Raw genomic sequence first — 26,093 nt, 5'->3', positions numbered from 1 at the left:
CAGCCTTCCAGTCTTAACATCGAGTTTAATAACTTTTTATCTTAACCAGCGTCCCATTTCCTCAACACAGCAGGTGCCAGTAATGGAGGATGGCTGCACCAAAGCCACTGCGAGTGGAGGAGGTGTGGGCTGGGGATCTCCCTATCGGTACATGACCGGCGGGGTGATCCATACCCCTGGGTCTACCCAGTTTTCTCCGCCACATTCCCAGGCCATGGGATCCTTCTCCTCTTGGCCAGATTTTCCATGCTTTCCTTGCCATCTCTATTATGCTGTAACCAGTTACATCGCCTTTGGACCGATCTTTTGTTTCTTTACATTACCACCCCCTTTTGCCTTGTACCATTTTACCACCCTATCAGACCTTCCCCTTTGTTCCTTTCTTCCCCCTCCTGTTAATCTTAAACATCTTCCAGTTCTAATGAAAGGTCATCAACCTGAATTAACTCTGTTTCTCGCTCCATAGATGCTGCCTGACCGGAGGATGTTCCATTTTCTGTTTTTGTTTCATATTTCCAGCATCGGCAGTATTTTGCTTTTGTCACGTTTCTTTGTGATTACACGATACCATATCGCAACATAGAAACATAATAGAAACATAGAAAATAGGTGCAGGAGTAGGCCATTCGGCCCTTCGAGCCTGCACCGCCAATGAGTTCATGGCTGAACATGCAACTTCAGGACCCCATTCCTGCTTTCTCGCCATACCCCTTGATTCCCCTAGTAGTAAGGACTACATCTAACTCCTTTTTGAATATATTTAGTGAATTGGCCTCAATAACCCTCTGTGGCAGAGAATTCCACAGGTTCGCCAACCTCTGGGTGAAGAAGCCTCTCCCCATCTCAGTCCCAAATGGCCCAACCCCCATCCCTAGACTATGGCCCCTGGTTCCGGACTTCCCCAACATTGGGAACATTCTTCCTGCATCTAACCTGCCGAAACCCGTCAGAATCGTAAACGTTTCCATGAGATCCCCTCTCATTCTTCTGAACTCTAGTGAATACAAGCCCAATTGATCCAGTCTCTCTTGATATGTCAGTCCCGCCATCCCGGGAATCAATCTGGCGAACCCTCGCCACACTCCCTCAATAGCAAGAACGTCCCTCCTCAAGTCAGGAGACCAAAACCGCACACAATACTCCAGGTGCGGCCTCACCAAGGCCCGACACAACCGCAGCAACACCTCCCCGCCCCTGTACTCAAATCCCCTCGTTACGAAGGTCAACATGCCATTTGCTCTCCCAACCGCCCGCTGCACCTGCATGCCAACCCCCAATGACTGCGAAAGTCACAGTAGTTCAGCTTATTTGCAATATTTATTTGAATTGTGCATCACCACAGTATGCCACACACTACAATACCATGTTACAAGCAATAAAGTATTTCTCTCTTTACTAGAAATTCTTTACTTTAAACAATTTTGTGTTTCTTCAGTCTCTTCAAAAAATCAATCTACAGCTTTCAAATCCTTTTCACATTGCCAATTGATTCAAATCTATCTGCAATATTCTTTATACCTCACATCTGCTGTCAACTTGTGAAACTTCGGAAAAAGGGATTGGAGCATGATGAAAACTGCAGATACTGCAGCATCAAATCAACAACCACCGGTATCTCAATTTCCTGAGGAGATAAGCCAGATACATTTCATCTGCTCTGAACCAATTTTCATTGCAGATCCGAGTCTTTTATTGACCTAACCTCTGTAATGTTCTATCTTTATATAACTGTACTGCATGTTGGAATTAATAGTTGTCAAGAAATTGCATCAAGCAGAAGATTTCAATAAAGTCATCAATTGCTCCTTTTAGCATTCAAACAGACAACTATGCCCTACTGCTGCTTTTGTTGAAACTGTAGTGTGTTTTTGTAGAATTGTAGACTTCAGAAACATATCCAGAAAAACAAAAACACAATTCAAGCAAGATGGCCCATTTTAAAGCAATTTCCTTCCCAGCAGATGCAAGTTCTGGAGCATATAGTGATTGCATACTTAAAATGCAGACTTAACTTTCAGGCTTTTTTTGTAGCCTGGTGATTGAGAGAAAACAGAGACTAAATTTATGCATTATTGTTGTAATATTGTTGTAATATTAACTCTCCAATATTGATTCTAACTAGAAGTAAAAGGAAATAACCTCAAAAGCAGATCCTGCGAAAATGATTTTTTTGACAAACATATTTCTTCAATGAAGAATTTCATTCCGATAGCAAAAAAAAGTAAGGAATGTTGGACAATTGTTTGAAACACACAATTTAAACCTTTGTTTTCCAATTATTACATAGTTATAAAGAGAGAAAACTGGGCAATGTGTGAATAATATTGATTTAAAAGTACAGGTACTACAAAATGACAGTGATTTTGAATACCAAATTATAGGAGTCATTTGAAAGAATAAATTGTTGCCAAGAGTTTTTTTTAAACCCGGTATAGCCCCACTTCAACGCTTCCTTCTTCAGTCAGGACGGCACCACAGTTGCAGTCGTCACTCCATGATTGGCCAACAAAGGTGTGCTTTTGTGGGCTGGGTCAGGTCCTGCTGGCTTTTTCACCTAAACCGGTGATTGAACTACAACAAAGTGCTCCATCTAGCAGAAAAAAAATAGACAGTGAGTCCCTGGTGATAGGAGCTTGAAACAAATTGTTCAGCCCACAATACTATTTGGGAAGGAAAAAGTACTACACAATGCACATGCATATCACATACTGCAGGAAGTAGTACATGTTAATGAGAAGAAAAGAACGATCTCAGATCTGTGAAGTCTTAAGTCACTGGCAAAAGTATTCTGATTTTTAAAATACGAAATTGCAGATTTGCAGAGTCCAGTGGAATGATCAGACTATCTCTTACTGAGTTGAGGTCCTGGTTTTAGCTGTATGCAGGGCAACTGAATGTTGCCACTTTAAGGCAGTTAGAAAGAATTGAATGGATGAGCTGCTGATGAGCAGATATTTTTCAGAACTAAGTTATCTGTTCACTTGACTGGCAACAGCACATGTGGACAATTGGGGAAAGAGAAGAAAATGACTTTCACCCCAGTAGCTATTCTTCATGTCACCCATAACAATTTGCATTTTATATAGCGCCTTTAACGTAGTAAAATGTCCCAAGGTGCTTCACTGCAATGTGATCAAACAAAATGTCACTGAGCCACATAAGCAGATATTTAGACAAAAGCTTGGTCAGAGGTTTTAAAGGAGGAGAAAGAGGGAGAGAGACGGAGAGGTTAAGGGAGGGAATTCCAGAGCTGAGGGCTTAAGCAGCTGAAGGCAAACTCGCCAATGGTGGAGCGATGAAAATTAGGGATGCACAAGAGGCCAGATTTAGAGGAACACAGAGATCTCAGGACGTTGTAGGGCTGGAGGAGGTTACAAAGATAGGGAAGGGCGAACTAAGGAGAAATCTGAAAACAAGTGATTATCATTAAGGTATTGAATGTGGGGACAGGTTAAATTGCAGCAGATCCAGATCTTCTACTCATTAACATTTACACACATGTACTTTCCTCTTAAGGGATAGCTATCATGAAGGCAGACCTTGGTTGATATTCCCCGTCCCTATCCCAGGCACCAAGACCAATTTTAGTGCCAACCCAACCAAAAACAACTAATTCAACAATGAGGGAAGACCTTCCGCTACCATTCAATCGCTCCACCATCGGCCGCTGTGCCTTCAGTTACCTCAGCCTGAAGCTCTGGAGTTCCCTTCCTGAACCTCTCCGCCTCTCTCTCTCCCTTTAAGACGCACATTAAAACCTAACTCTTTGACCAAGCTCTGTCCTAATATCTCATGTGGTTTGGTGTCAAATATTGTTTGATAACACTCCTGTTGAGTACCTTGGGACGTTAAAGGCATTATACGGCGGGATAGAGAGCCACATACCCAAGTTTGCCTATGACGCAAAGATAGGTGGTATTGTTAGCAGTGTAGATGGAAGCATAAAATTACAAAGATATTAATAGATTAAGTGAATGGCCAAAGTTGTGGCAAATGGATTTCAATGCAGGCAAATGAAGATCATCCACTTTGGATGAAAAAAGGATAGATCAGAATACTTTCTAAATGATGAAAAGCTAGAAGCACTGGAGGTTCAAAGAGACTTAGGGGCCCATGTACATAGATCATTAAAATGTGATGGACAGGTACAAAAAATAATCAAAAAGGCTAATGGTATGCTGACCGTTATATTTTGAGGTTTAGAATACACGGGGGTAGAAGTCATGCTACAGCTATACAAAGCTCTGGTTAGACCACACCTGGAGTACTGTATTCAGTTCTGGGCACCACAACTAAAGGAGGATATATTGGCCTTGGAGGAAGTACAGCCTAGCTTTACTCGAATGATACCTGGTCTCCAAGGGTTAAATTACGAGGTGAGATTACACAAACTTGGTTGTTTTCACCGGAATTTGATTTGATTTGATTGAAGTTTTCAACATAATAAGGCTTGGGTAGAGAGAGAGAGAGAAACTATTTCCGCTGGTTGGGGACTCTCGGACAAGGAGACATTGCCTAAAAATTAGAGCCAGGCTTTTCAGGAGCGAAGTTAGAAAATACGTCTACATGCAAAAGGTGGCAGAAGTTTGGAACTACCTTCCGCAAACGGCAGTTAATGCTAGGTCAATTGTTAATTTTAAATTAGTGATTCATAGACTTTTTGTTAACCAAAGGTATTAAGGGTTATGGGGCAAAGGCGGGTATATGAAGTTAGGTCACTGATCAGCCATGACCTCATTGAATGGCAGAACAGGCTCGAGGGGCTAAATGGCCTACTCCTGAATCAGCTAGCTCAGCTAAAAGTGCAGTATTATAATTTTCAATACATCAGTTCATACTTAGGCTAAGTAGCTAATTGGACTTTAAAACATTTACAATACTAAGCTCCATGGGCACAGATTAATGATAAATAAAGCAGGACACAAAGAATATCAAATGCAATGTACAACTTAAACTAATTTTTAAATAGTGATCCAATGTTATACCACCATCAAGTTATGGTTCTGCCATTCACTGTGATGTTCATGGCTGAGAGTATTACTTTTGATGTAGTTTATTCCATTATTGCTCATTTCAATGCAGCACCACTATCCAGTTCTGCAGTGGGCACCAAGCTCAGACCTGGCAATGGATACGATAAGGTGATAATGAAGGATAAACAGCTACAGAAACATAAATCTGTTTTGATCAGCAAACGACAGATGGTAAGAGTGGCAAAATACATATGTATGACACGAGAAATGTGCGTATTTTAAATTTGTGGCCCTACATTTGGATGGCTGGTATAACATGGGAACACTGTACTATAACTTAAGACAGAAAAGAGAAGATAGAATTTACCACTGCACACTTATGGATGTTCTTTCATATGTCCAAGAGCCAGAACTCAGAAGCACCAGACTCAGATTAGTAATGTAGGCTTTTCATTTAAATCCTCATAGTCAGCCTGTAATGGTGAGTTATATAGTTTACTTTTCACTTATACTGAATAGATATTTACATACTTTAAGAAAATCTATTGCTCAGAGATGGAATAGTGGCCATAACATAATAATTTACTCAAAATGTAGAGTTTGTAATTTTCTCTTGGTATTGAGAATATTCCAACCCATTGAGTAAATTGTATTTTATTTCACCAACATATAGTGTTAAAAAACACTTAATGTTCAATGTCACTGTGTGGAGTAATATGCTGAATAACTCCCAACATAAATCCAGTACTTCAAAAATTGTATGCAGTTGTGTTTTCAGCAAAATGTCATTACTATTTACCTTAATGTGGAGCTTACAGTTATTAGAACTGCCCTCAATTACTTTTCTCTTAATTGCAATAGGGTTGAGTTTCATTTTCGACAAATGAATTTCTCCTCTAGGTAGCATAATACCATGCAATCACTATAAAATATGTAATGTACACAAATATCCCAACATCTAATATTTTGTAACTCAGTTACAGAATATTCAGACATCAAATCTTTAAATTAACTGATTCATAAATGCCAGTATTAAAGTACCTCTTCTGGACAGGTGATGATTTTGATCTGCTCTCTCTCATACCAATAATGATTTAGATACCTCACGGATACTTGAGCAAGGATGGTATATTATTCCTGTGTAAAATCCAGGAATGTTCCATGCTAGATTTTTTATTTAAAAAGAGCAGTATGGTCAGGTTGGCATCATAGATGGTAACAGAATATTGTAAAGAGATATCGCCTTGATATCTTCATTGAGGTATTTCAGCTTACTCAATGAATAATTTTCTCTCGAAAACATGAAAGCTGACAAAATTTGTTCAAATAACTAGATCTCAAGGCTCAAAAGAAATCTGGCCCCAAAGGAATGTCTAGTTTTAGTAGCCATTTCTGTTAACATGCTCCGCCCAAACTGCCATTCCAACTGAAAGTTAATTGAAACAGACTTGCTCATGGGAAGTCTTCAGTGATTAAAAAACACGATTTTTTTTCCAATTTAAGTTTTATTTACTTCCTTAAACTTTATGACCACACTGATAAGCCAACAGAAATTCTATTTCCTCATCAGTTATTACAACTTCACTCTTGAAGTCCAGGTTACCATTAGAGGATGTGAACAATGACACAGCTCCTGCATCACCATTTTTGATTTTACAATGTTAGAACAGCAACTATGTGACTTGTTTCTGTTCTATAAAAAGGCTGATGTATCTGTTCTCTGGTAGAGAAAACAAATGGGTAACAGAATAAAATGTTAATTAATGTATAATTATATAAAGATATGCCTTAAGATAATGCAGTATAGAGAAGATACTTTCAAAAAATATGTAAGGCTTGATGAAACATCAGGACCACCGACTTACACTGATGATATTCTGAAGAGATGAAACTTGCATTCATATAGCAACACTCAGGACCGCAGGACATCCCAAAGTGCTTCACAGCCAATGAATTACTTTTGTAATCTAGGAAATGTGGCACCCACTTGTCCACATCAACGTCTCAAACAGAAATGAGATAAATGACTAAATAATCTGTTTTAATAATGTTGGATGAGGGATAAATGTTGGCCAGACCACCAGGAAAATCTGAAAATGCTGGAAACACTCAGCAGGCCAAGCAGCATCTGTTGTGAGAGAAACAGTTAACGTTTCAGGTCTGAGACCCTTCATCTTCCTGCTCTTCCTCAAATAGTGCCATGGCATCTTTTAAGTCCAGCTGGAATTTTTACTGGTGTTTTTAGATCAAATTCCATTAATGTGTCCATTATTCTGTGAAAAACAGAAATGGATGGCTTTCATTTTATATACCAGTCTTGTGCTATTGCACACAGAGAGTCAAGATTAAGTATAGTCTTCAAGTGAAGTCGGGTTCGAGAGCAGGGAATAATTGGAACAGGGTGCATATGCATAATTCAGTCTCTATTTTAGAGTCATGTATTCTATACTATTATTTATGGTTGAATAGAAAATCTTATGGCAATTTGGTAAGCACAGATTTACAGTTGGCTAGAGCATAGAAATTTCTCTGCAGCACAGGCCGAGGAGCTGGCACAGACCAAACTGAAGTGATATATTTTCACCATTGGTCCACATCCACACATTTGCTGGATTTTGGAAACCACTCTTAACTTTCACAAAAAAAAATTCAACCACATTAATGAGACAAGACATTTTCTCGTCCAGCTGCCACCCACCACCAATCACCCCACTCCCCCCGCAGGCCGACTCCTGTTCCTACGAATGACCTCACTTCTGACCTTATGACAAGGCCTTAATCTGACACTGATCATCAAAGAATGGCTCAACCATCATATCATGTAGCCCTTACTGCAAATCCAGTCTTTAGTTTGTAATAAAAGATAATTTATAAGCATATAAATCTTCAAAGTGACAAACAGCCAGCACTCATGATTAACCCACAGGGAGATCTGCTTGAAACAAAATAGGGCCTGTATTCAACTGGGATTGCTTGAAGCAGTCAGCTTGTTGAATTACCAACTTGATGAACATGTGCAGCTGTTTTCAGACAGCTCCCATACTGTCTCTCTCAGGTTCTCTTGGTGCATTAACACTCCAAAATTAGGAAAATTATTGCAGTAGAACTTAAAAAATTGTTTACAAATGTTGAACTCATCCAGAAGAGAGTAGCCCGGTGTATAATGGGCTTGATACAAAAAAAGGAGACAAGTAATTTACAAAGAGGCAAGAGAAATTACTTCAAAAAGATGCAGGTAAAATATCCAAAACAGCTTAAATGTCTTCATTTCGATGCTGGAATAAACTCATAAGCATGAAGTCTGTAGGGAGAAAATTCATATTCAGCCCATCAAGCCCATAACTTGTTGATCCCCGAATTAGAACATGAAGTTCCTTTCCCTATTTTTTGCGGGGGGGGGAAGAGAAATCAAGATCAAGCAGTGTTACTGATAGCTCCGTAAGTCTCCAATTCAACTTCTTAACACATCTCTGTTCAGCTGTGCCAGAAGACTGTTTAAGGGAGAAAGGGATAAGCCATGTAACGAAATAACAGTCAAGCTTATCTGTTGTGCATAAGCATCTACTTGCTACGACATAGCATAACATTAGTACTAACTTAGAGAGTCATGGGTTAATTAAGGACTGCCAACACAGATTTATAGAATTTAAGAGTTCACTGAGCAAATAACAGTGCATTGATAAAGAAAATGCAGTGGATGTTATTGTAAATGGATTTTCAAAAAACACTCGATAAAGGTGCTACATTAGAAGTTTGTTAATAAAAATAAGGTCCACAGAATTGGGATGCAGCAATATTGACAGGAAGTTGGCAAAAGGACAGAATAATCAATTGGAGCAATGCAAAACAATGGTGTTCCTCAGGGAGCAGTATTATGACCATTACTCTTCTCGCGACAGGGACCCCCCCCACCCCCATGAGCAGTTTTGATGAGGTTGATGAGGAAAACTACTTCTATTCATCAGTGAGTTGGTTACTCGGGCACATACATTAAAAATCATTACCAAAAGAATGATTACATAAGATATAGGCATAGAAACAGGCCATTCGGTCCAACCAGTCCATACAGGCATTTATGCTCCAATCGAGCCTCCTTCCATCTTTCCTCATCTAAATCTATCAACATTACCCTCTATTCCCTTCTCCCTCATATGCTTGTCTAGCTTCCCCTTAAATACATCTATACTATTCGCTTCAACCACTCCCTGTAGTAGCACCACTCTTTGGGTAAGCAGGACCTTAGAATAATGAAGCAAGGCCGTAGATTTTTTTTTATATATAAAAGCTGAGGGTTGTGAGGAAATCAACACCCTACCAGAAATAGTGGTGGAGGCAGAATCTTTGATAGATTTAAGATGAGAGAAAAATTTAAAGGATATGGGGAAAGGACAAGGGAATGAGACTACGATCGCCAGTATAGAGATGATTTTTTTTTTTTAACATTCACGGGATGTGGGCGTTGTTGGTAAGGCTGGCATTAATTGCCCATCTGTAATTGCCCTTGAGAAGGTGTTGGTGAGCCACCTTCTTGAACTGCTGCAGTCCAGTGGTGAAGGTACTCCCATGCTGCCGTTAGGTAGGGAGTTCCAGGATTTTGGCCGAGTGATGAAGGAATTACGATATATTTCCAAGTCAGGATGGTGTATGACTTGGAGGGGAACTTGGAGGTGGTGGTGTTTCCATGTCCTTGTCCTTCTGAGATGTGCTGTTGAAGAAGCCTCGGCAGTTGCTGCAGTGCACCTTGTAGATGCAACACACTACAGATGCGGTGCGCCAGTGGTAGAGGGAGTGAATATTTATGGTGGTGGATGGGTGCCAAGCAAATGGGCGGCTTTGTGCAGGATAGTGTCAACATTCTTGCGTTGTTGGAGCTGCACTCATCCAGGCTTCGCCCTTGCACATGTTGTTCAGTAATGGTCAATGACTTCAGATGGAAAATGCATGCGGGTGGATGTGGACCTCATTTCTGGGCATTCACCGTCTAGGATCACATGGGAAGAATGGTCACCTGGATAATGGATCGGAGAACCGACTGCACCCATAGAACCACACAGTAGAATAGTGTCTTTGGAAGAGAAAGTATGTAAAGAAAAAGCTACATATACATGGTAGATGTTTACTGGTCTCCTTGTTTATTCGAATACATGCTGAAATAGTAAAGAACAAAATGTTATACATAAAGTTTACTATTATTGATTTATTTGTAGACTTTGTGATGTTTTGTTAAAGTGGTTATGGTTTGCCAAAATACAAGTTTTTACTCCAGTAACAAAAGACGCAACACACCCACAAGGTGTGTAAGCCCCAATGAGAAGAACATAAGGAATAGGAGCAGGAGTAGGCCATTTGACCCCTTGAGCCTGCTCCGCCATTTAATAAGATCATGGCTCATCCGATCATGGATTCAGCTCCACTTCCCTGCCCGCTCCCCATAACCCTTTATTCCCTTATCGCTCAAAATTCTGTCTATCTCCGCCTTAAATATATTCAATGACCCAGACTCCATAGCTTTCTGGGGCAGAGAATTCCATAGATTTACAACTCTCAGAAGAAATTCCTCCTCATCTCAGTTTTAAATGGGCGTCCCCTTATTCTGAGACTATGTCCCCGAGTGTTAGTTTCCCTTATGAGTGGAAATAACCTCTGCATCCACCTTGTCGAGCCCCCTCATTATCATATATGTTTCAATAAGATCACCTCTCATTCTTCTGAACTCCAATGAGTATAGGCCCAACCTACTCAACCTATCCATCAGTCAACCCTTTCATCCCCTTAATCAACCTAGTGAACCTTCTCTGACCAGCCTTCCTTAAATATGGAGACCAAAATTGTACACAATACTCTAGGTATGGCCTCATCAATACCCTGTACAGTTGCAGCAAGACGTCTCTGCTTTTATACTCTATACCCCTTGTAATAAAGGCCAACATTCCATTTGCCTTCCTCATTACTTGCTGTACCTGCATACTAACTTTTTCTGTTTCATGCACAAGGACCCCCAGGTCCCTCTGCACTGCAGCACTTGGCAATTTTTTGCCATTTAAATTATAATTTGCTTTTCTATTTTTTTCTGCCAAAGTGGATAACCTCACATTTTCCCACATTGTACTCCATCTGCCAAATTTTTCCCCACTCACTAAGCCTGTCTACATCCCTTTGCAGATTTTGTGTGTCCTCCTCACAATTTGCTTTCCCACCCATCTTTGTATCATCCGCAAACTTGGTTACATTATACTCGGTCCCTTCATCCAAGTCATTAATATAGATTGTAAATAGTTGAGGACCCAGCACTGATCCCTGCAGCACCACACTAGTCACTGTTTACCAACCGGAAAATGATCCGTTTATCCCGACTCTCTGTTTTCTGTTAGTTAGCCAATCCTCGATCCATGCTAATATATTACCTCCAATCCCATGAACTTTTATCTCGTGCAGTAATCTTTTATGTGGCACCTTATCGAATGTCTTCTGGAAATCTAAATACACCACATCTACTGGTTCCTCTTTATACACCCTGCTCGTTACATCCTCAAAGAACTCCAGAAAATTTGTCAAACATGATTTCCCTTTCATAAAATTGTGCTGACACTGCTTCATTGAATTATGCTTGTCCAAATGTCCTGCTACTGCCTCCTTAATAATGGATTCCAGCATTTTCCCAACGACAGATGTTAGCCTAACCGGTCTATAGTTTCCTGCTTTCTATCGGCCTCCTTTTTTTTTTTAAAAATAGGGGCGTTACATTTGCGGTTTTCCAATCCGCTGGGACCTCCCCAGAATTCAGGGAATTTTGATAGATTACAACCAATGCATCCCCTATTTCTGCAGCCACTTCTTTTAGGACCCTAAGATGCACGCCATCAGGTCCAGGGAACTTGTACACCTTTAGTCCCATTATTTTACCGAGTACTGCCTCTTTAGTGATCGTGATTGTATTAAGTTCCTCCCTCTCTATAGCCCCTTGATTATCCACTATCGGGATGTTTTTAGTGTTTTCGACTGTGAAGACCAATACAAAATATATGTTCAAAGTCTCTGCCATTTCCCTGTTCCCCATTATTAATTCCCTAGTCTCATCCTCCAGGGGACCAACATTTACTTTAGCCACTCTTTTCCTTTTCCTGTAGAAACTCTTACGATCAGTTTTTATATTTCGTGCTAGTTTACTTTAATCATCTATCCTCCCTCTCAATCATTTTTTTTTAGTCGTTCTCTGCTGGCTTTTAAAATTTCCCTATCATCTGGCCTCCCACTCGTCTTGGCCACATTGTATGCCCTTGTTTTCAATTTGATACCATTCCTTTTTTCCTTAGTTAGCCATGAATGGTTATCCCCTCTCTTACTGTCTTTCCTTAGAAACATAGAAACATAGAAAATAGGTGCAGGGGTAGGCCATTCGGCCCTTCGAGCCTGCACCACCATTCAATAAGATCATGGCTGATCGTTCCCTCAGTACCCCGTTCCTGCTTTCTCTCCATACTCCTTGATCCCTTTAGCCGTAAGGGCCATATCTAACTCCCTCTTGAATATATCCAATGAACTGGCATCAACAATTCCCTGCGGTAGGGAATTCCACAAGTTAACAACTCAGTGAATAAGTTTCTCCTCATCTCAGTCCTAAATGGCCTACCCCTTATCCTAAGATTGTGTCCCCTGGTTCTGGACTTCCCCAACATCGGGAACATTCTTCCCACATCTAACCTGTCCAGTCCCGTCACAATCTTATATGTTTCTATGAGATCCCTTCTCATCCTTCTAAACTCCAGTGTATAAATGCCCAGTTGATCCAGTCACTCCTCATATGTCAGTCCAGCCATCCCGGGAATCAGTCTGGCGAAACTTTGCTGCACTCTCTCAAGAGCAAGAACGTCCTTCCTCAGATTAGGGGACAAAATCTGAACACAGTATTCCAGGTGAGGCCTCACCAAGGCCTTGTACAACTGCAGTAAGACCTCCCTGCTCCTGTACTCAAATCCCCTAGCTATGAAGGCTAACATACCATTTGCCTTCTTCACCGTCTGCTGTATCTGCATGCCCACTTTCAATGACTGATGAACCATGACACCCAGGTCTCGTTGCACCTCCCCTTTTCCTAATCTGCCGCCATTCAGATAATATTCTGCCTTCGTTTTTGCCCCCAAAGTGGATAACCTCACACTTATCCACATAAAACTGTATCTGCCATGCATTTGCCCACTCACCTAACCTGTCCAAGTCACCCTGCAGCCTCTTAGTGACCTCCTCACAGCTCACACCGCGACCCAGTTTAGTGTCATCTGCAAACTTGGAGATATTACATTCAATTCCTTCATCTAAATCATTAATATATATTGTAAAGAGCTGGGGTCCCGGCACTGAGCCCTGCAGCACTCCACTAGTCACTGCATGCCATTCTGAAAAGGACCCGTTTATCCCGACTCGCTGCTTCCTGTCTGCCAACCAGTTCTCTATCCACGTCAGTACATTACCCCCAATAACATGTGCTTTAATTTTGCACACCAATCTCTTGTGTGGGACCTTGTCAAAAGCCTTTTGAAAGTCCAAATACACCACATCCACTGGTTCTCCCTTGTCCACTCCACTAGTTTCATCCTCAAAAAATTCCAGAAGATTTGTCAAGCATGATTTCCCTTTCATAAATCCATGCTGACTTGGACCGATCCAGTTACTGCTTTCCAAATGCGCTGCTATTTCATCTTTAATAATTGATGCCAACATTTTCCCCACTACTGATGTCAGGCTAACCGGTCTATAATTACCTGTTTTCTCTCTCCTTCCTTTTTAAAAAAAAAGTTGTGTTACATTAGTCTCCAGTCTATAGGAACTGATCCAGAGTCGATAGACTGTTGGAAAATGCTCACCAATGCATCCACTATTTCTATGGCTCTACTTCTCATTGGGATATATTTTTGTTGAGAGTTATGAAATATCTGCTTAAATGTCTGCCCACATTTTAATCTATTTTCCCAGTCCACTTTCGCCAACTCTCCCTTCATACCTTTGTAGTCTCCTTTATTTAAACTTAGGACACTGGTTTGAGATCCAACTTTCTCACCGTTCAACTGAATTTGAAATTCAATCATGTTACGGTCACTCATTTCGAGAGGATCCTTTACGCGGAGATCATTTATTAATGCTGTCTCATTACACAGTACCAGATCTAAGATAGCCTGCTCCCTGGTTGGTTCCACAATGCACTGTTCAAGGAAACTATTCTGGATACACTCTGAGCTCTTCCTCAAGGGTATCTGGCCAATTTGCTTTGTCCAATCAATGTGAAGGTAAAAATCGCCCATGATTGTTGCCATTCCTCTTTTACAAGCCTTCATTATTTCTTGATTTATACTCCATCCAACAGTGTAGCTACTGTTAGGGGGCCTATAGACTACACCCACCAGTGACTTTTTCCCCTTATTATTCCTCATCTCCATCCAAACTGATTCAACTAAGCCAATATAGTTTCTCACTAACGCACTGATCTCATCCTTTATTAACAGAGCTACCACACCTCCTTTTCCTGTCTGTCCTTCTGAATTGTCAAGTACCCTTCAATATTTAGTTCCCAGCCTTGGTCACCTTGTAACCGCGTCTCTAATGGTTATTAAATCATATCCATTTGTGCTGTCAACTCATCTATTTTGTTACGAATGCTATGTGTATTCAGGTAAAGAGCTTTTAAATTTGTTTATCACCATTTTTTCCTGCTTTGACCTCACTTTCTGATTCACTCATGTTGATACATTCTGTCCGTTCCGGTCATGCTCTGGTTTTCATTTCCCTCAGTGCTACCCTGTTCTATTGCCTTCTCTTTATTCTTTGACTTTTTAAATTTTCGCTCACCTGAACCCGCCCCCGCACTAATTATTTTAAAGCCCTCTCTACCGCCCTCATTATTTGATTTGCCAGGACCCGAGTCACTGCATGGTGTAAGTGGAGCCTGTCCCCACGGAACAGCTCCCTCTCACCTCAGTACTGGTGCCAGTGTCCCACGAACCAATACCCATTTCTCCCACACCAGTCTTTGAGCCACGTGTTTAACTCTCTGATCTTATTTACCCTATGCAAATTTGCTCATGGCTCAGGTAGTAATCCAGAGATTATTACCTTTGTGGTTCTGCTTTTTAATTTAGCCCCTAGCTGCTCATAAGCCCTCAACAGAACCTCTTTCTTTGTCCTATCTACGTCGTTGGTACCCACGTGGACCCTGACAACTGAATCTTCCCCCTCCCACTCCAAGTTCCTCTCCAGTCCAAAGGACATGTCCTTAACCCTGGCACCGGGCAGGAAACACAGCCTTCGGGACTCACGCTCTCGGCTGCAGAGAACAGTATCTATACCCCTAATGATACTGTCCCCTACCACTACAACTTTTCTTTTTACTCCCCCCACTTGAATGGCCCCCTGCAGCATGGTGCTATGGTAAGTTTGTTCATCCTCCCTGCAGTCCATGCTCTCGTCCACATAGGGAGCAAGAGCCTCAAACCTGTTGGACAACAGCAAGGGCTGAGGCTCCACCATCACTACATCCTGGATCCCCATTCCTTCCTCACTTGTAGTGACACCCTCCTGTCGCTGACCACCGACCAAATTTGAATTAATTAATAAGTTAATGAGGTCATTATAATTCACTCTTTGCATTAACAGGTTTTATATAGTGACACTGCATAAATCTCATCTATCCTTCTCTCTCACCTGAGACAAATTCAGAAGATTCTCAAATTGTATGCAATTGTAAAATGTCATCCTTATAGAAGAGCAATTAAAGGTGGTCGTCTAAATTAGAGATTAATCCACAAGTCCAATCAAAATATACATATCAAGACAATAAAACAGATCAAAATGTGGTCAGATTCATAACTAGCTTTTGAATTGATACAAAATGAAGAACTGGAACCAGCCATAAATCATTACTATATACCATTAAAAGTATCATGTTCTATTGAATTCAGAGGGTAATTGGGCAGAATACAATGGGGGACAAATATTTGTCTTTTGGCTATCATGTACACTTTTCATTTGTATAATTTGTGATATTTTGTGGTGGACAAAGAATTCAAACGTGTCTCCACTTTTAGGACCCAATATCAGCATCTAGAGAAAAGCGTATTTTACTCTTACCGAACAAACTGCTTTAATTCCAGCCTCAGAAGTGTAACTCTCACAGCACCAGTGAGATGTTTTCTATGTTTGACAGCAGAAATTAATGTCAAATTGCAGGTATTCTGTGATGTGGATCATACTTGAAAAATAATTGTTGAGATAGCCTAAACGTATTCCATGTAGCCAGGAAAGAGAGGAATTTTCCGTTAGACCAGGTTAGATTTGAACCCATGTCCCAAAGGTGAAAGGACAGCATTCTAACCCACTGTTTCACCAAGTTCTTGAACAGACACTTAAAAAAGGAAAACTGAAGGAACATTCTACAAATGCAGCAAAACAATTGCCCCACAAATGCAGCAAAAGACATGAAAATGACAGCAAGGAAACAGGGTGTTCAGCCCAACCATTTCAAGTTGGGTGTTTTTCCTCCAGTGTTCCTCCTGTTCCAATTATGTATCAATAAGTGGAGCTTTAACTATTCATCATTTCTCAGGTCTCACTACATGTGGCAAAGGTGTGTTTAACCCAAGGATTTAGCTATTAGTGTTTTTATAAAATAGCATAAAGGGAAGACAAATGCCCAGAAACACAACAAAAACAATTCGATATCCAGTGGTTAACAAAAATCTACTTTGAATCTGGGATTGAAAAAGAACCACAATTTAACACTACTCACCATCCAATATTGCTATTTCATTGGAAGATTAATTTTCTTTAGCTGTGCTAATCATTCATTTGGGGAAAATCCCCAGTAAGTTACACATGTTACTTAATACATTAACAGTTTGTGACAATAGTTGCTTTGTTGATACAGGTACAAGTTAAAGCTACCATTGGAATGAAAAAGAAACACTGCACATTGATTACCTTCATTAGTGTAAATGGAATTTCATATTACAATTATATTGAAACAGTAAATGACACAGCCACAAGAAATTATGAAGATTAAATAAGTTGTATTCAGTTGCAGCATATACATACAGCATGGTTCTTCCCTCTACTCATATGTTGAAACATGTAAGATGGGAAAAAGGTTCGAGAGAGTTGGCCAAGTAACAGAAGATTAAATTAATTCCTGTCCAAAGACAGGAAGTCGAGCAACAGTTGATTGGATCAGTTGCAGTATAAAGACAGGAAGTCTCTCATGATGAAAGGCAAGTCCAGGCATGAAGGAAAATTACTGAAGGAGATGCACCATACAAGGTGATGTGGCAAGGGGGAGCCAATCAGGGAGAAAAATGGACTTGGGCAGAACTCATTAACATGTAAATAGACTGCAATGTTTAATTCTTAGTAGTATAATACTCGAAGAGGTGCCTTGTGTACTACCTGAAGGGTATCCGGATCCGAAGAGCGCGTAACAACGCTTGATGGTACTCGGCTTGTGTAATTTCTCTCCATGTCAAACTTAATAAAGGTGTAACAAGAACATTCTGGTATCTCAAGACTACTATTTTATTCCATATCATATCAAGCAAATACATATTTGCTCTAGTTGGCACATCACATCCATTTGAGCTACTTGTACCATAGATACAGCATTGCAACGGAACGCTATTTGTCAGTACTGAAACTTTTTCTCTTCAATTTATTTCATTATATATTATGGAAAACCCACCTCCCTCACAGCCGCTCTGTACATGGTATATAAAGGAACTAATTAATTCACCTCAATAGGAGCCTGAATTTAGATTAAACTGAGCAGCCCCCCAACCCAAACCAACCCCCCAAAAAACAGCTATCGATCCAGGAGATCCAAACCAGCTCAAGCTGACTGAAATGTTGGCTCTCTGAAGTAAACGAAGCCATTCAAGGATCCGCATAGCAGCTCCCTACAATTTATCATCAAGCTGATAGGGTAGTGCGGATCACCTAAAATGGCAGATCTCTGAAATCTCTGAAAAAAAAAGTGTATTTGTTTTTTTAAGTCACAATTTTAAATATTAAGATAGGATTGGGGAGTGTGCTTTGAACAGAAAGTACTTGGCCTCGAAGTTACTTCTTTTCTAATGAGATGACTTATACTTCAAGATAATATTTCCACATTTTTTGTGTATATTTCTTTTTCTTTGGTAGTAACACAATGAAATGTGCTCAAAAGAGAATGGTTAAACTGAAATAAGACAAAATATCAGGGGAGGGGGAATAATTCTCTCAAAAGCTTTTTTTGATAAAACTGTAAACATGCTATTAAGAAATGTAGGCCAAGTCACAAAAAAGAGAAACATAATCCAACATTTGTTATTCAGCATTTACTCCAACTAAACCCCTTGCACCATATCAATTAAGATGTCTGATCAGTCATTGAAGCAACTCGTAATAAAATTAGCTTTTTCCCCCCCCCCCAATAACTATTCAAGCATTGCTATCCATTTCACGTACCCTTAGTAAATCACTTACCAGATCCCTGTGTAACACCCAGTTGGCATGCAGGTAGTGAATGCCATCTAGAATCTGATATAATAGGGACTTCACCATCCCTCGAGGTAATTGAACTGGTTTCTTGTTTGCTTTAGAAGCTCTGTGAAATTTGATTATGTGCTGAAAGAAGAAAAATAAAACATTTGTTGGGGAAATGAAAAAAACGAGAGAGAGTCAGAGACTTGGACCACATTACTAGTGAATTGCATTCCAAAGAGTAATTTCTTAGCTGTGTACTGGCACATTTAAAAATCCCTTACCCTTTCCAGTCTCATTTTTCACTTTAAAATACTTATGGTGTATTTCCCCCCAAAACCTGCATACATCAAAAAGGATTCCCATCTGAAGCTGCCTCACTTGAAACCTTATCCAAAAATGCTTCTTGCATTGGACATCCAGAATACAATGTGCATGGATGGAGCTGAAGGAATGTACTGGGTTCATGGGTCAGAAACTCAACCAAGATTTAACTGACTTGAATAAAATTAACGTTCAACCAGTCAGGAATGCTACAATATTGTCAATTTACTTGAACTTCTGAATTCCTGCTGTAGTAAATCAATGCACAAGGGTTCCTGAACAAAAGCAGTCAGATAATTGGAAATGCTTTGTTTTGAATTGTACTTTTAAATGTAAAAGGCAATTAAGGAAGGCTGTAAGTAAGTGCTTTATGATTCACATGTTAAAGATTACAAACATATATTCATTGTTTTGAAAGTAACAGTGTTTGCTAGTGCTGTTGGGGAGGATTTAAACTGATATGGCAGGGGGATGGGAACCAATGCAGGGAGACAGAGGGAAACAAAAAGGAGGCAAAAGCAAAAGACAGAAAGGAGATGAGGAAAAGTGGAGGGCAGAGAAACCCAAGGCAAAGAACAAAAAGGGCCACTGTACAGCAAAATTCTAAAAGGACAAAGGGTGTTAAAAGAGCAAGCCTGAAGGCTTTGTGTCTTAATGCAAGGACTATCCGCAATAAAGTGGATGAATTAACTGTGCAAATAGATGTTAACAAATATGATGTGATTGGGATTACGGAGACGTGGCTCCAGGATGATCAGGGCTGGGAACTCAACATCCAGGGGTATTCAACATTCAGGAAAGATAGAATAAAAGGAAAAGGAGGTGGGGTAGCATTGCTGGTTAAGGAGCAAATTAAGGCAATAGTTCGGAAGGACATTAGCTTGGATGATGTGGAATCTATATGGGTAGAGCTGCAGAATACCAAAGGACAAAAAACGTTAGTGGGAGTTGTGTACAGACCTCCAAACAGTAGTAGTGATGTTGGGGAGGGCATCAAACATGAAATTAGGGGTGCGTGCAATAAAGGTGCAGCAGTTATAATGGGTGACTTTAATATGCACATAGATTGGGTTAACCAAACTGGAAGCAATACGGTAGAGGAGGATTTCCTGGAGTGCATAAGGGATGGTTTTTTAGACCAATATGTCGAGGAACCAACTAGGGGGGAGGCCATCTTAGACTGGGTGTTGTGTAATGAGAGAGGATTAATTAGCAATCTCGTTGTGCGAGGCCCCTTGGGGAAGAGTGACCATAATATGGTGGAATTCTGCATTAGGATGGAGAATGAAACAGTTAATTCAGAGACCATGGTCCAGAACTTAAAGAAGGGTAACTTTGAAGGTATGAGGCGTGAATTGGCTAGGATAGATTGGCGAATGATACTGAAGGGGTTGACTGTGGATGGGCAATGGCAGACATTTAGAGACCGCATGGATGAACTACAACAATTGTACATTCCTGTCTGTCGTAAAAATAAAAAAGGGAAGGTGGCTCAACCGTGGCTATCAAGGGAAATCAGGGATAGCATTAAAGCCAAGGAAGTGGCATACAAATTGGCCAGAAATAGCAGAGAACCCGGGGACTGGGAGAAATTTAGAACTCAGCAGAGGAGGACAAAGGGTTTGATTAGGGCAGGGAAAATGGAGTACGAGAAGAAGCTTGCAGGGAACATTAAGACGGATTGCAAAAGTTTCTATAGATATGTAAAGAGAAAAAGGTTAGTAAAGACAAACGTAGGTCCCCTGCAGTCAGAATCAGGGGAAGTCATAACGGGGAACAAAGAAATGGCGGACCAATTGAACAAGTACTTTGGTTCGGTATTCACTGAGGAGGACACAAACAACCTTCCGGATATAAAAGGGGTCGGAGGGTCTAGTAAGGAGGAGGAACTGAGGGAAATCCTTATTAGTCGGGAAATTGTGTTGGGGAAATTGATGGGATTGAAGGCCGATAAATCCCCAGGGCCTGATGGACTGCATCCCAGAGTACTTAAGGAGGTGGCCTTGGAAATAGTGGATGCATTGACAGTCATTTTCCAACATTCCATTGACTCTGGATCAGTTCCTATGGAGTGGAGGGTAGCCAATGTAACCCCACTTTTTAAAAAAAGGAGGGAGAGAGAAAACAGGGAATTACAGACCGGTCAGCCTGACATCGGTAGTGGGTAAAATGATGGAATCAATTATTAAGGATGTCATCGCAGTGCATTTGGAAAGAGGTAATATGATAGGTCCAAGTCAGCATGGATTTGTGAAAGGGAAATCATGCTTGACAAATCTTCTGGAATTTTTTGAGGATGTTTCCAGTAGAGTGGACAAGGGAGAACCAGTTGATGTGGTATATTTGGACTTTCAGAAGGCTTTCGACAAGGTCCCACACAAGAGATTAATGTGCAAAGTTAAAGCACATGGGATTGGGGGTAGTGTGCTGACATGGATTGAGAACTGGTTGTCAGACAGGAAGCAAAGAGTAGGAGTAAATGGGGACTTTTCAGAATGGCAGGCAGTGACTAGTGGGGTACCGCAAGGTTCTGTGCTGGGGCCCCAGCTGTTTACACTGTACATTAATGATTTAGACGAGGGGATTAAATGTAGTATCTCCAAATTTGCGGATGATACTAAGTTGGGTGGCAGTGTGAGCTGCAAGGAGGATTCTATGAAGCTGCAGAGCGACTTGGATAGGTTAGGTGAGTGGGCAAATGCATGGCAGATGAAGTATAATGTGGATAAATGTGAGGTTATCCACTTTGGTGGTAAAAACAGAGAGACAGACTATTATCTGAATGGTGACAGATTAGGAAAAGGGCAGGTGCAAAGAGACCTGGGTGTCATGGTACATCAGTCATTGAAGGTTGGCATGCAGGTACAGCAGGCGGTTAAGAAAGCAAATGGCATGTTGGCCTTCATAGCGAGGGGATTTGAGTACAAGGGCAGGGAGGTGTTGCTACAGTTGTACAGGGCCTTGGTGAGGCCACACCTGGAGTATTGTGTACAGTTTTGGTCTCCTAACCTGAGGAAGGACATTCTTGCTATTGAGGGAGTGCAGCGAAGGTTCACCAGACTGATTCCCGGGATGGCGGGACTGACCTATCAAGAAAGACTGGATCAACTGGGCTTGTATTCACTGGAGTTCAGAAGAATGAGAGGGGACCTCATAGAAACGTTTAAAATTCTGACGGGTTTAGACAGGTTAGATGCAGGAAGAATGTTCCCAATGTTGGGGAAGTCCAGAACCAGGGGACACAGTCTAAGGATAAGGGGGAAGCCATTTAGGACCGAGATGAGGAGGAATTTCTTCACCCAGAGAGTGGTGAACCTGTGGAATTCTCTACCACAGAAAGTTGTTGAGGCCAATTCACTAAATATATTCAAAAAGGAGTTAGATGAAGTCCTTACTACTAGGGAAATCAAGGGGTATGGTGAGAAAGCAGGAATGGGGTACTGAAGTTGCATGTTCAGCCATGAACTCATTGAATGGCGGTGCAGGCTAGAAGGGCCGAATGGCCTACTCCTGCACCTATTTTCTAATGGATACAATATATAAATAGATTTACCAAAATATAAGTTAACTTAAATAGGTGTTCGTTGCTCCCAAAGGTTCATCATTACAGCTGACTGAACACTTGTCAACTCTCACTGACAAATGAATAAAATGCTGCACAGAAATAATTCTAGCGTCTGTTTGCGAGTGAGTGACATTATGAGATGAAAAGCAGACAAGATAATTTGCTCCACTGAATCATGGATTGCACAAATTAATTAGAGTTAAAAGTGGTTAAGAAGTTTAATTTTGAAAAAATGACAATAATAGACAAGTTATAGACAAGTTGTACACAGACACGTGCAAAACAAGGGAAGAAACGTTAGAGGGCAAGATTATAAACTAAGCAAATTATCTGATGAATTTATAAGGAATAACGTCTTAACTTGCACAATCAATATAAAAGTAAACTGCCAAGTACTGTGGTTAAATACTTTTGAAGCAGTCTAAGGTTGGCAGAATTGACCTGATTCAGCAAAGAGCAGAGCTATGGGTTTTGATGTGAGATTTGATATACATACACACATACCGACATATCTCTATCACTCTTTCAATCTGTATATCCAAAGAAAGAACTTGGAAGACTGAGTAGGAAGGGTTGAATGGGCTTTCTTCATTCTTACAATCTCAATCTTAGCTCAGCTGAAAGGGACTGTCTAGTCCACACACATCTCAATTGACACAAGAGATGCAGTTTGTTTTACAAAGCATAGTTTTCAATGTTGAAATGTTTTCAAAGTAAATCAAGAGAGACTGTTTTTAAAAATAAATCAGAAATTGACCTATGGTGAAATTTTGTCGGAACCTGATGAATGAAATCTATTATACTGTAAATGATTAAAACACAAAGTTCATATTGTGGAATGCATAGTATATACAATATATTTTAGTGTAAGTACTGAACAGTTACAGAAGAGAGACTTAAGAGGGCGTGTTGTGTTGAGAATCATCTTTCCAACATTTGTAAATCAGTTGAAATGAAAATAAATTTTGTACTCTAACTGACGAGTATGCATTATACAGGATTTAACTCAACTCAATGTTGATTAAAAAGAGCAGGATAACAGATTTTCTGGGAACTTATTTCTTTACAAAACAGTGAAAATGATTACATTCACAATTTGTACTCATCACACTAATTCAATTTTAATGGGCAGGTGGAATAGGGGAACACAAAATCAAAAAGTGGCTCTTGCCAACCAGCTATGTAGTCTGAGGAAAACAAGAATTTTATTTGTTTATCTAATTCGGTAACAACAGTACCGTGCTGAAGTCCACACAAAATTGTGTGGAAGTAACTCGTTCAAAATTCAGATGATCGCATTTCAGCTATTCAATCACTTGCAATGTCAGCTTATGATTATTCAATTTGATATAACAATGACTGTACCAAATAGATCCAGTACACATGTTTTGAAAATAGATGTTAAAGCACAAACATTTCAAGTTTAATTAGTCAGTGGTATAAGCAGTAAAATTAGGCAATGTTGCATTAAGCACAGACCAAAAAGGTCGACCTTACCCAGAGGTCATGTTCAGCATAGTCAAACAAAAGCCACACTTTCCTGTCTGCATGGGACAGAAATACTTTTTGGAGAGCAATGACGTTTGGGTGTTTCAACTCCCGCAGCAACTGTGAAATAAAATATACTGCATTAGAGATGCTACAACTGAAAATGTACAATTCCATTGTCTCAGAGTTAATAGGTCTTTCAATTCAAAAAGTCTATCCTCACATTGAGATTTTTTAATTTTTAAAAATGAAATTAGCAGCTTCATTGGCACTCCACACCGTCAATTTTAGAATGGCCAGCATATCTCTTTTGCACCCGTCAAAATCATTATTTTGACAGAGCTGCGTGTTCCTTCACTTTCCTTATAAAAAAAAAATTTTTTGAACAAATATTTCTAAACAAAATTCTACAGGCTGTTTGTAAGAGAATCAAATAAATTATAGCCCAATTGTACTTTTAGTTCACCTGAAATTGTCCAAAGCAATCTGATTTCCCTGCCCTTTACCCATATCCTTTTATATTCTTCCTTCTTAACTACTTATCCATTTCCCTTTTAAAATTTTAACAGTCTCTACCTCATTAGCAACTTGTTCTAAAGCATTACATGTTCCAAAAACTGGTCTGAATGGAAAAAAGACTAACTTCACGTTCATTCTTCTTGTGATAATCTAGAGTTTCTGTCCTTTTGTCACTGATTTGCAAACTGGTGGAAGCAATCTTTCACTCTTTTCCCTCTCAAAACTCAATTATTAAAACCCCTATTAGATCCTGTGAACTTCCCTCTCAACACTTACTGTTCCTGTGAACAAAGCCAGAAATGTTCATGCCTTTCTTCTGGTATAATTCTATTGAATCTTTATTGTACACTTTTTAGAGCTCTAGTATCCTTCCCATGAACAGGTGCCCAATATTTCATCTGTGCTTCATCAATGTCTGCTACAAAATAGGAATTTCCCAATTTTCTCAGCTCAACACACATTAGTGCACAATTTGAGAGGTTCCAATGGCTCTGATACTTACCTAAGGGGGCATTCTGTATGTATACACTTAGACAGTGATAGCAGGATTGTGCATCTGTATTGCGGTATTATTCAAGTAGGCAGGGACAGAGAACTGGGCAGAGACCTGTGAGCCAAGTAAACTGGACTTGACACAGCACTGTTATAAAGCAAAAGCATGGTTGAAACATGGATTATGTTTAGAAATACTACACACAAGAGTACAGAACAGACATAGATCATGAGGGAAGTAGGGCAACAAATGGAAAAATCAATGTGGGCAACAATGGAAGTAAAGCAGAGGATAAAACTCGACTGCCTGTACCCTAACTCGCACCAAGTCCCACTCACCCAACACCCCTGTGCTCGTTGACCGATATTTGCTCCCAGTCTGGTAAAGTCTCGATTTTAAAATTATCATCTTGGTTTTCAAATCCCTTGATCACCTCACCCCTTCCTATCTCTCCAAACTGCTCCAGCCCGACAACCCTCAGAGATCTCTGTGCTGCTTCAATTCTGGCCAGTTGAGCATCCCCAATTTTAAGCGCTCCACCTTTAGCGGCCATGCCTTCACCTGCCACGGCCCCAAGCTCTGGAATTCCCTCCCTAAACCTCTCCTCCTTTAAGATGCTCCTTCAAACCTACCGGACCAAGCTTTTGATCACCTATCCTAATATCTCTATGTGGTTCGATGTCAAACTTTGTTTGATAACACTCCTATGAAGTGTCTTTGGGCGTTTTACCACGTTAAAGGCACCATATAAATACAAGTTGTTGTTGTTAAGGACAAACATGAGATTGTACCTAAAATATAAAGCTACGGGCAGCATGTCAGACCAAGGTGAATTTAAAAACAAAATGAGATTAAGAAACTAATCAGGAAATGCAAAATAGAAAATTTTAGAATTTAATATAGTGCAGAATATTAAAATAAACATCAGGTGATTTCTATAAGTATATTGGCAGCAAGCAGGTGGAGAGAGAAATGGTGGGACTATTAAAAGATCACAACTTGTGTAGACAAATGTCTTGTACAAATGTTCTTTTGGGGTATGGTCTGGAAAACATGCTGACAAACAGACTTACAGTTTTCAACACCACTGCAAAGCTAGGAGAAAACAGATGGAAATTTGTAGCCACAGAATACCTTTAACCTTAGCACCAAGAGTTCTACCTGTGCCAGAAGGCCCAAGCCCCAAGCCATAGTAATGTGGTAGATTACCCTAACATTCGGGATGTGAAAATAT

At 40.3% G+C, this 26,093-nt stretch overlaps 1 protein-coding gene across 3 annotated transcripts in view; it reads right to left on the bottom strand.

Moving 5' to 3' along the window:
- cdk8 (cyclin dependent kinase 8) overlaps window positions 1-26,093 on the bottom strand; it is a 179,963-nt gene that overhangs the window by 77,456 nt on the left and 76,414 nt on the right. For 2 of the 3 annotated variants that reach the window (XM_070892271.1, XM_070892272.1), the window contains exons 3-4: window positions 23,857-23,967; window positions 18,474-18,614 (exon numbers count right to left, since the gene is read on the bottom strand). In XM_070892271.1, the coding sequence (XP_070748372.1) occupies window positions 18,474-18,614; window positions 23,857-23,967 (252 nt within the window). Of the gene's footprint in view, window positions 1-5,340; window positions 5,427-18,473; window positions 18,615-23,856; window positions 23,968-26,093 lie in introns of those variants that run through there. The other variant, XM_070892273.1, reaches the window with a different exon arrangement.

The sequence above is a fragment of the Pristiophorus japonicus genome, chromosome 10 (assembly GCF_044704955.1).
Source record: "Pristiophorus japonicus isolate sPriJap1 chromosome 10, sPriJap1.hap1, whole genome shotgun sequence".
Lineage (NCBI taxonomy): Eukaryota > Metazoa > Chordata > Chondrichthyes > Pristiophoridae > Pristiophorus > Pristiophorus japonicus.
Note: the sequence above shows the minus strand (reverse complement) of the source record. Positions and strands in the feature narration are given on the sequence as shown.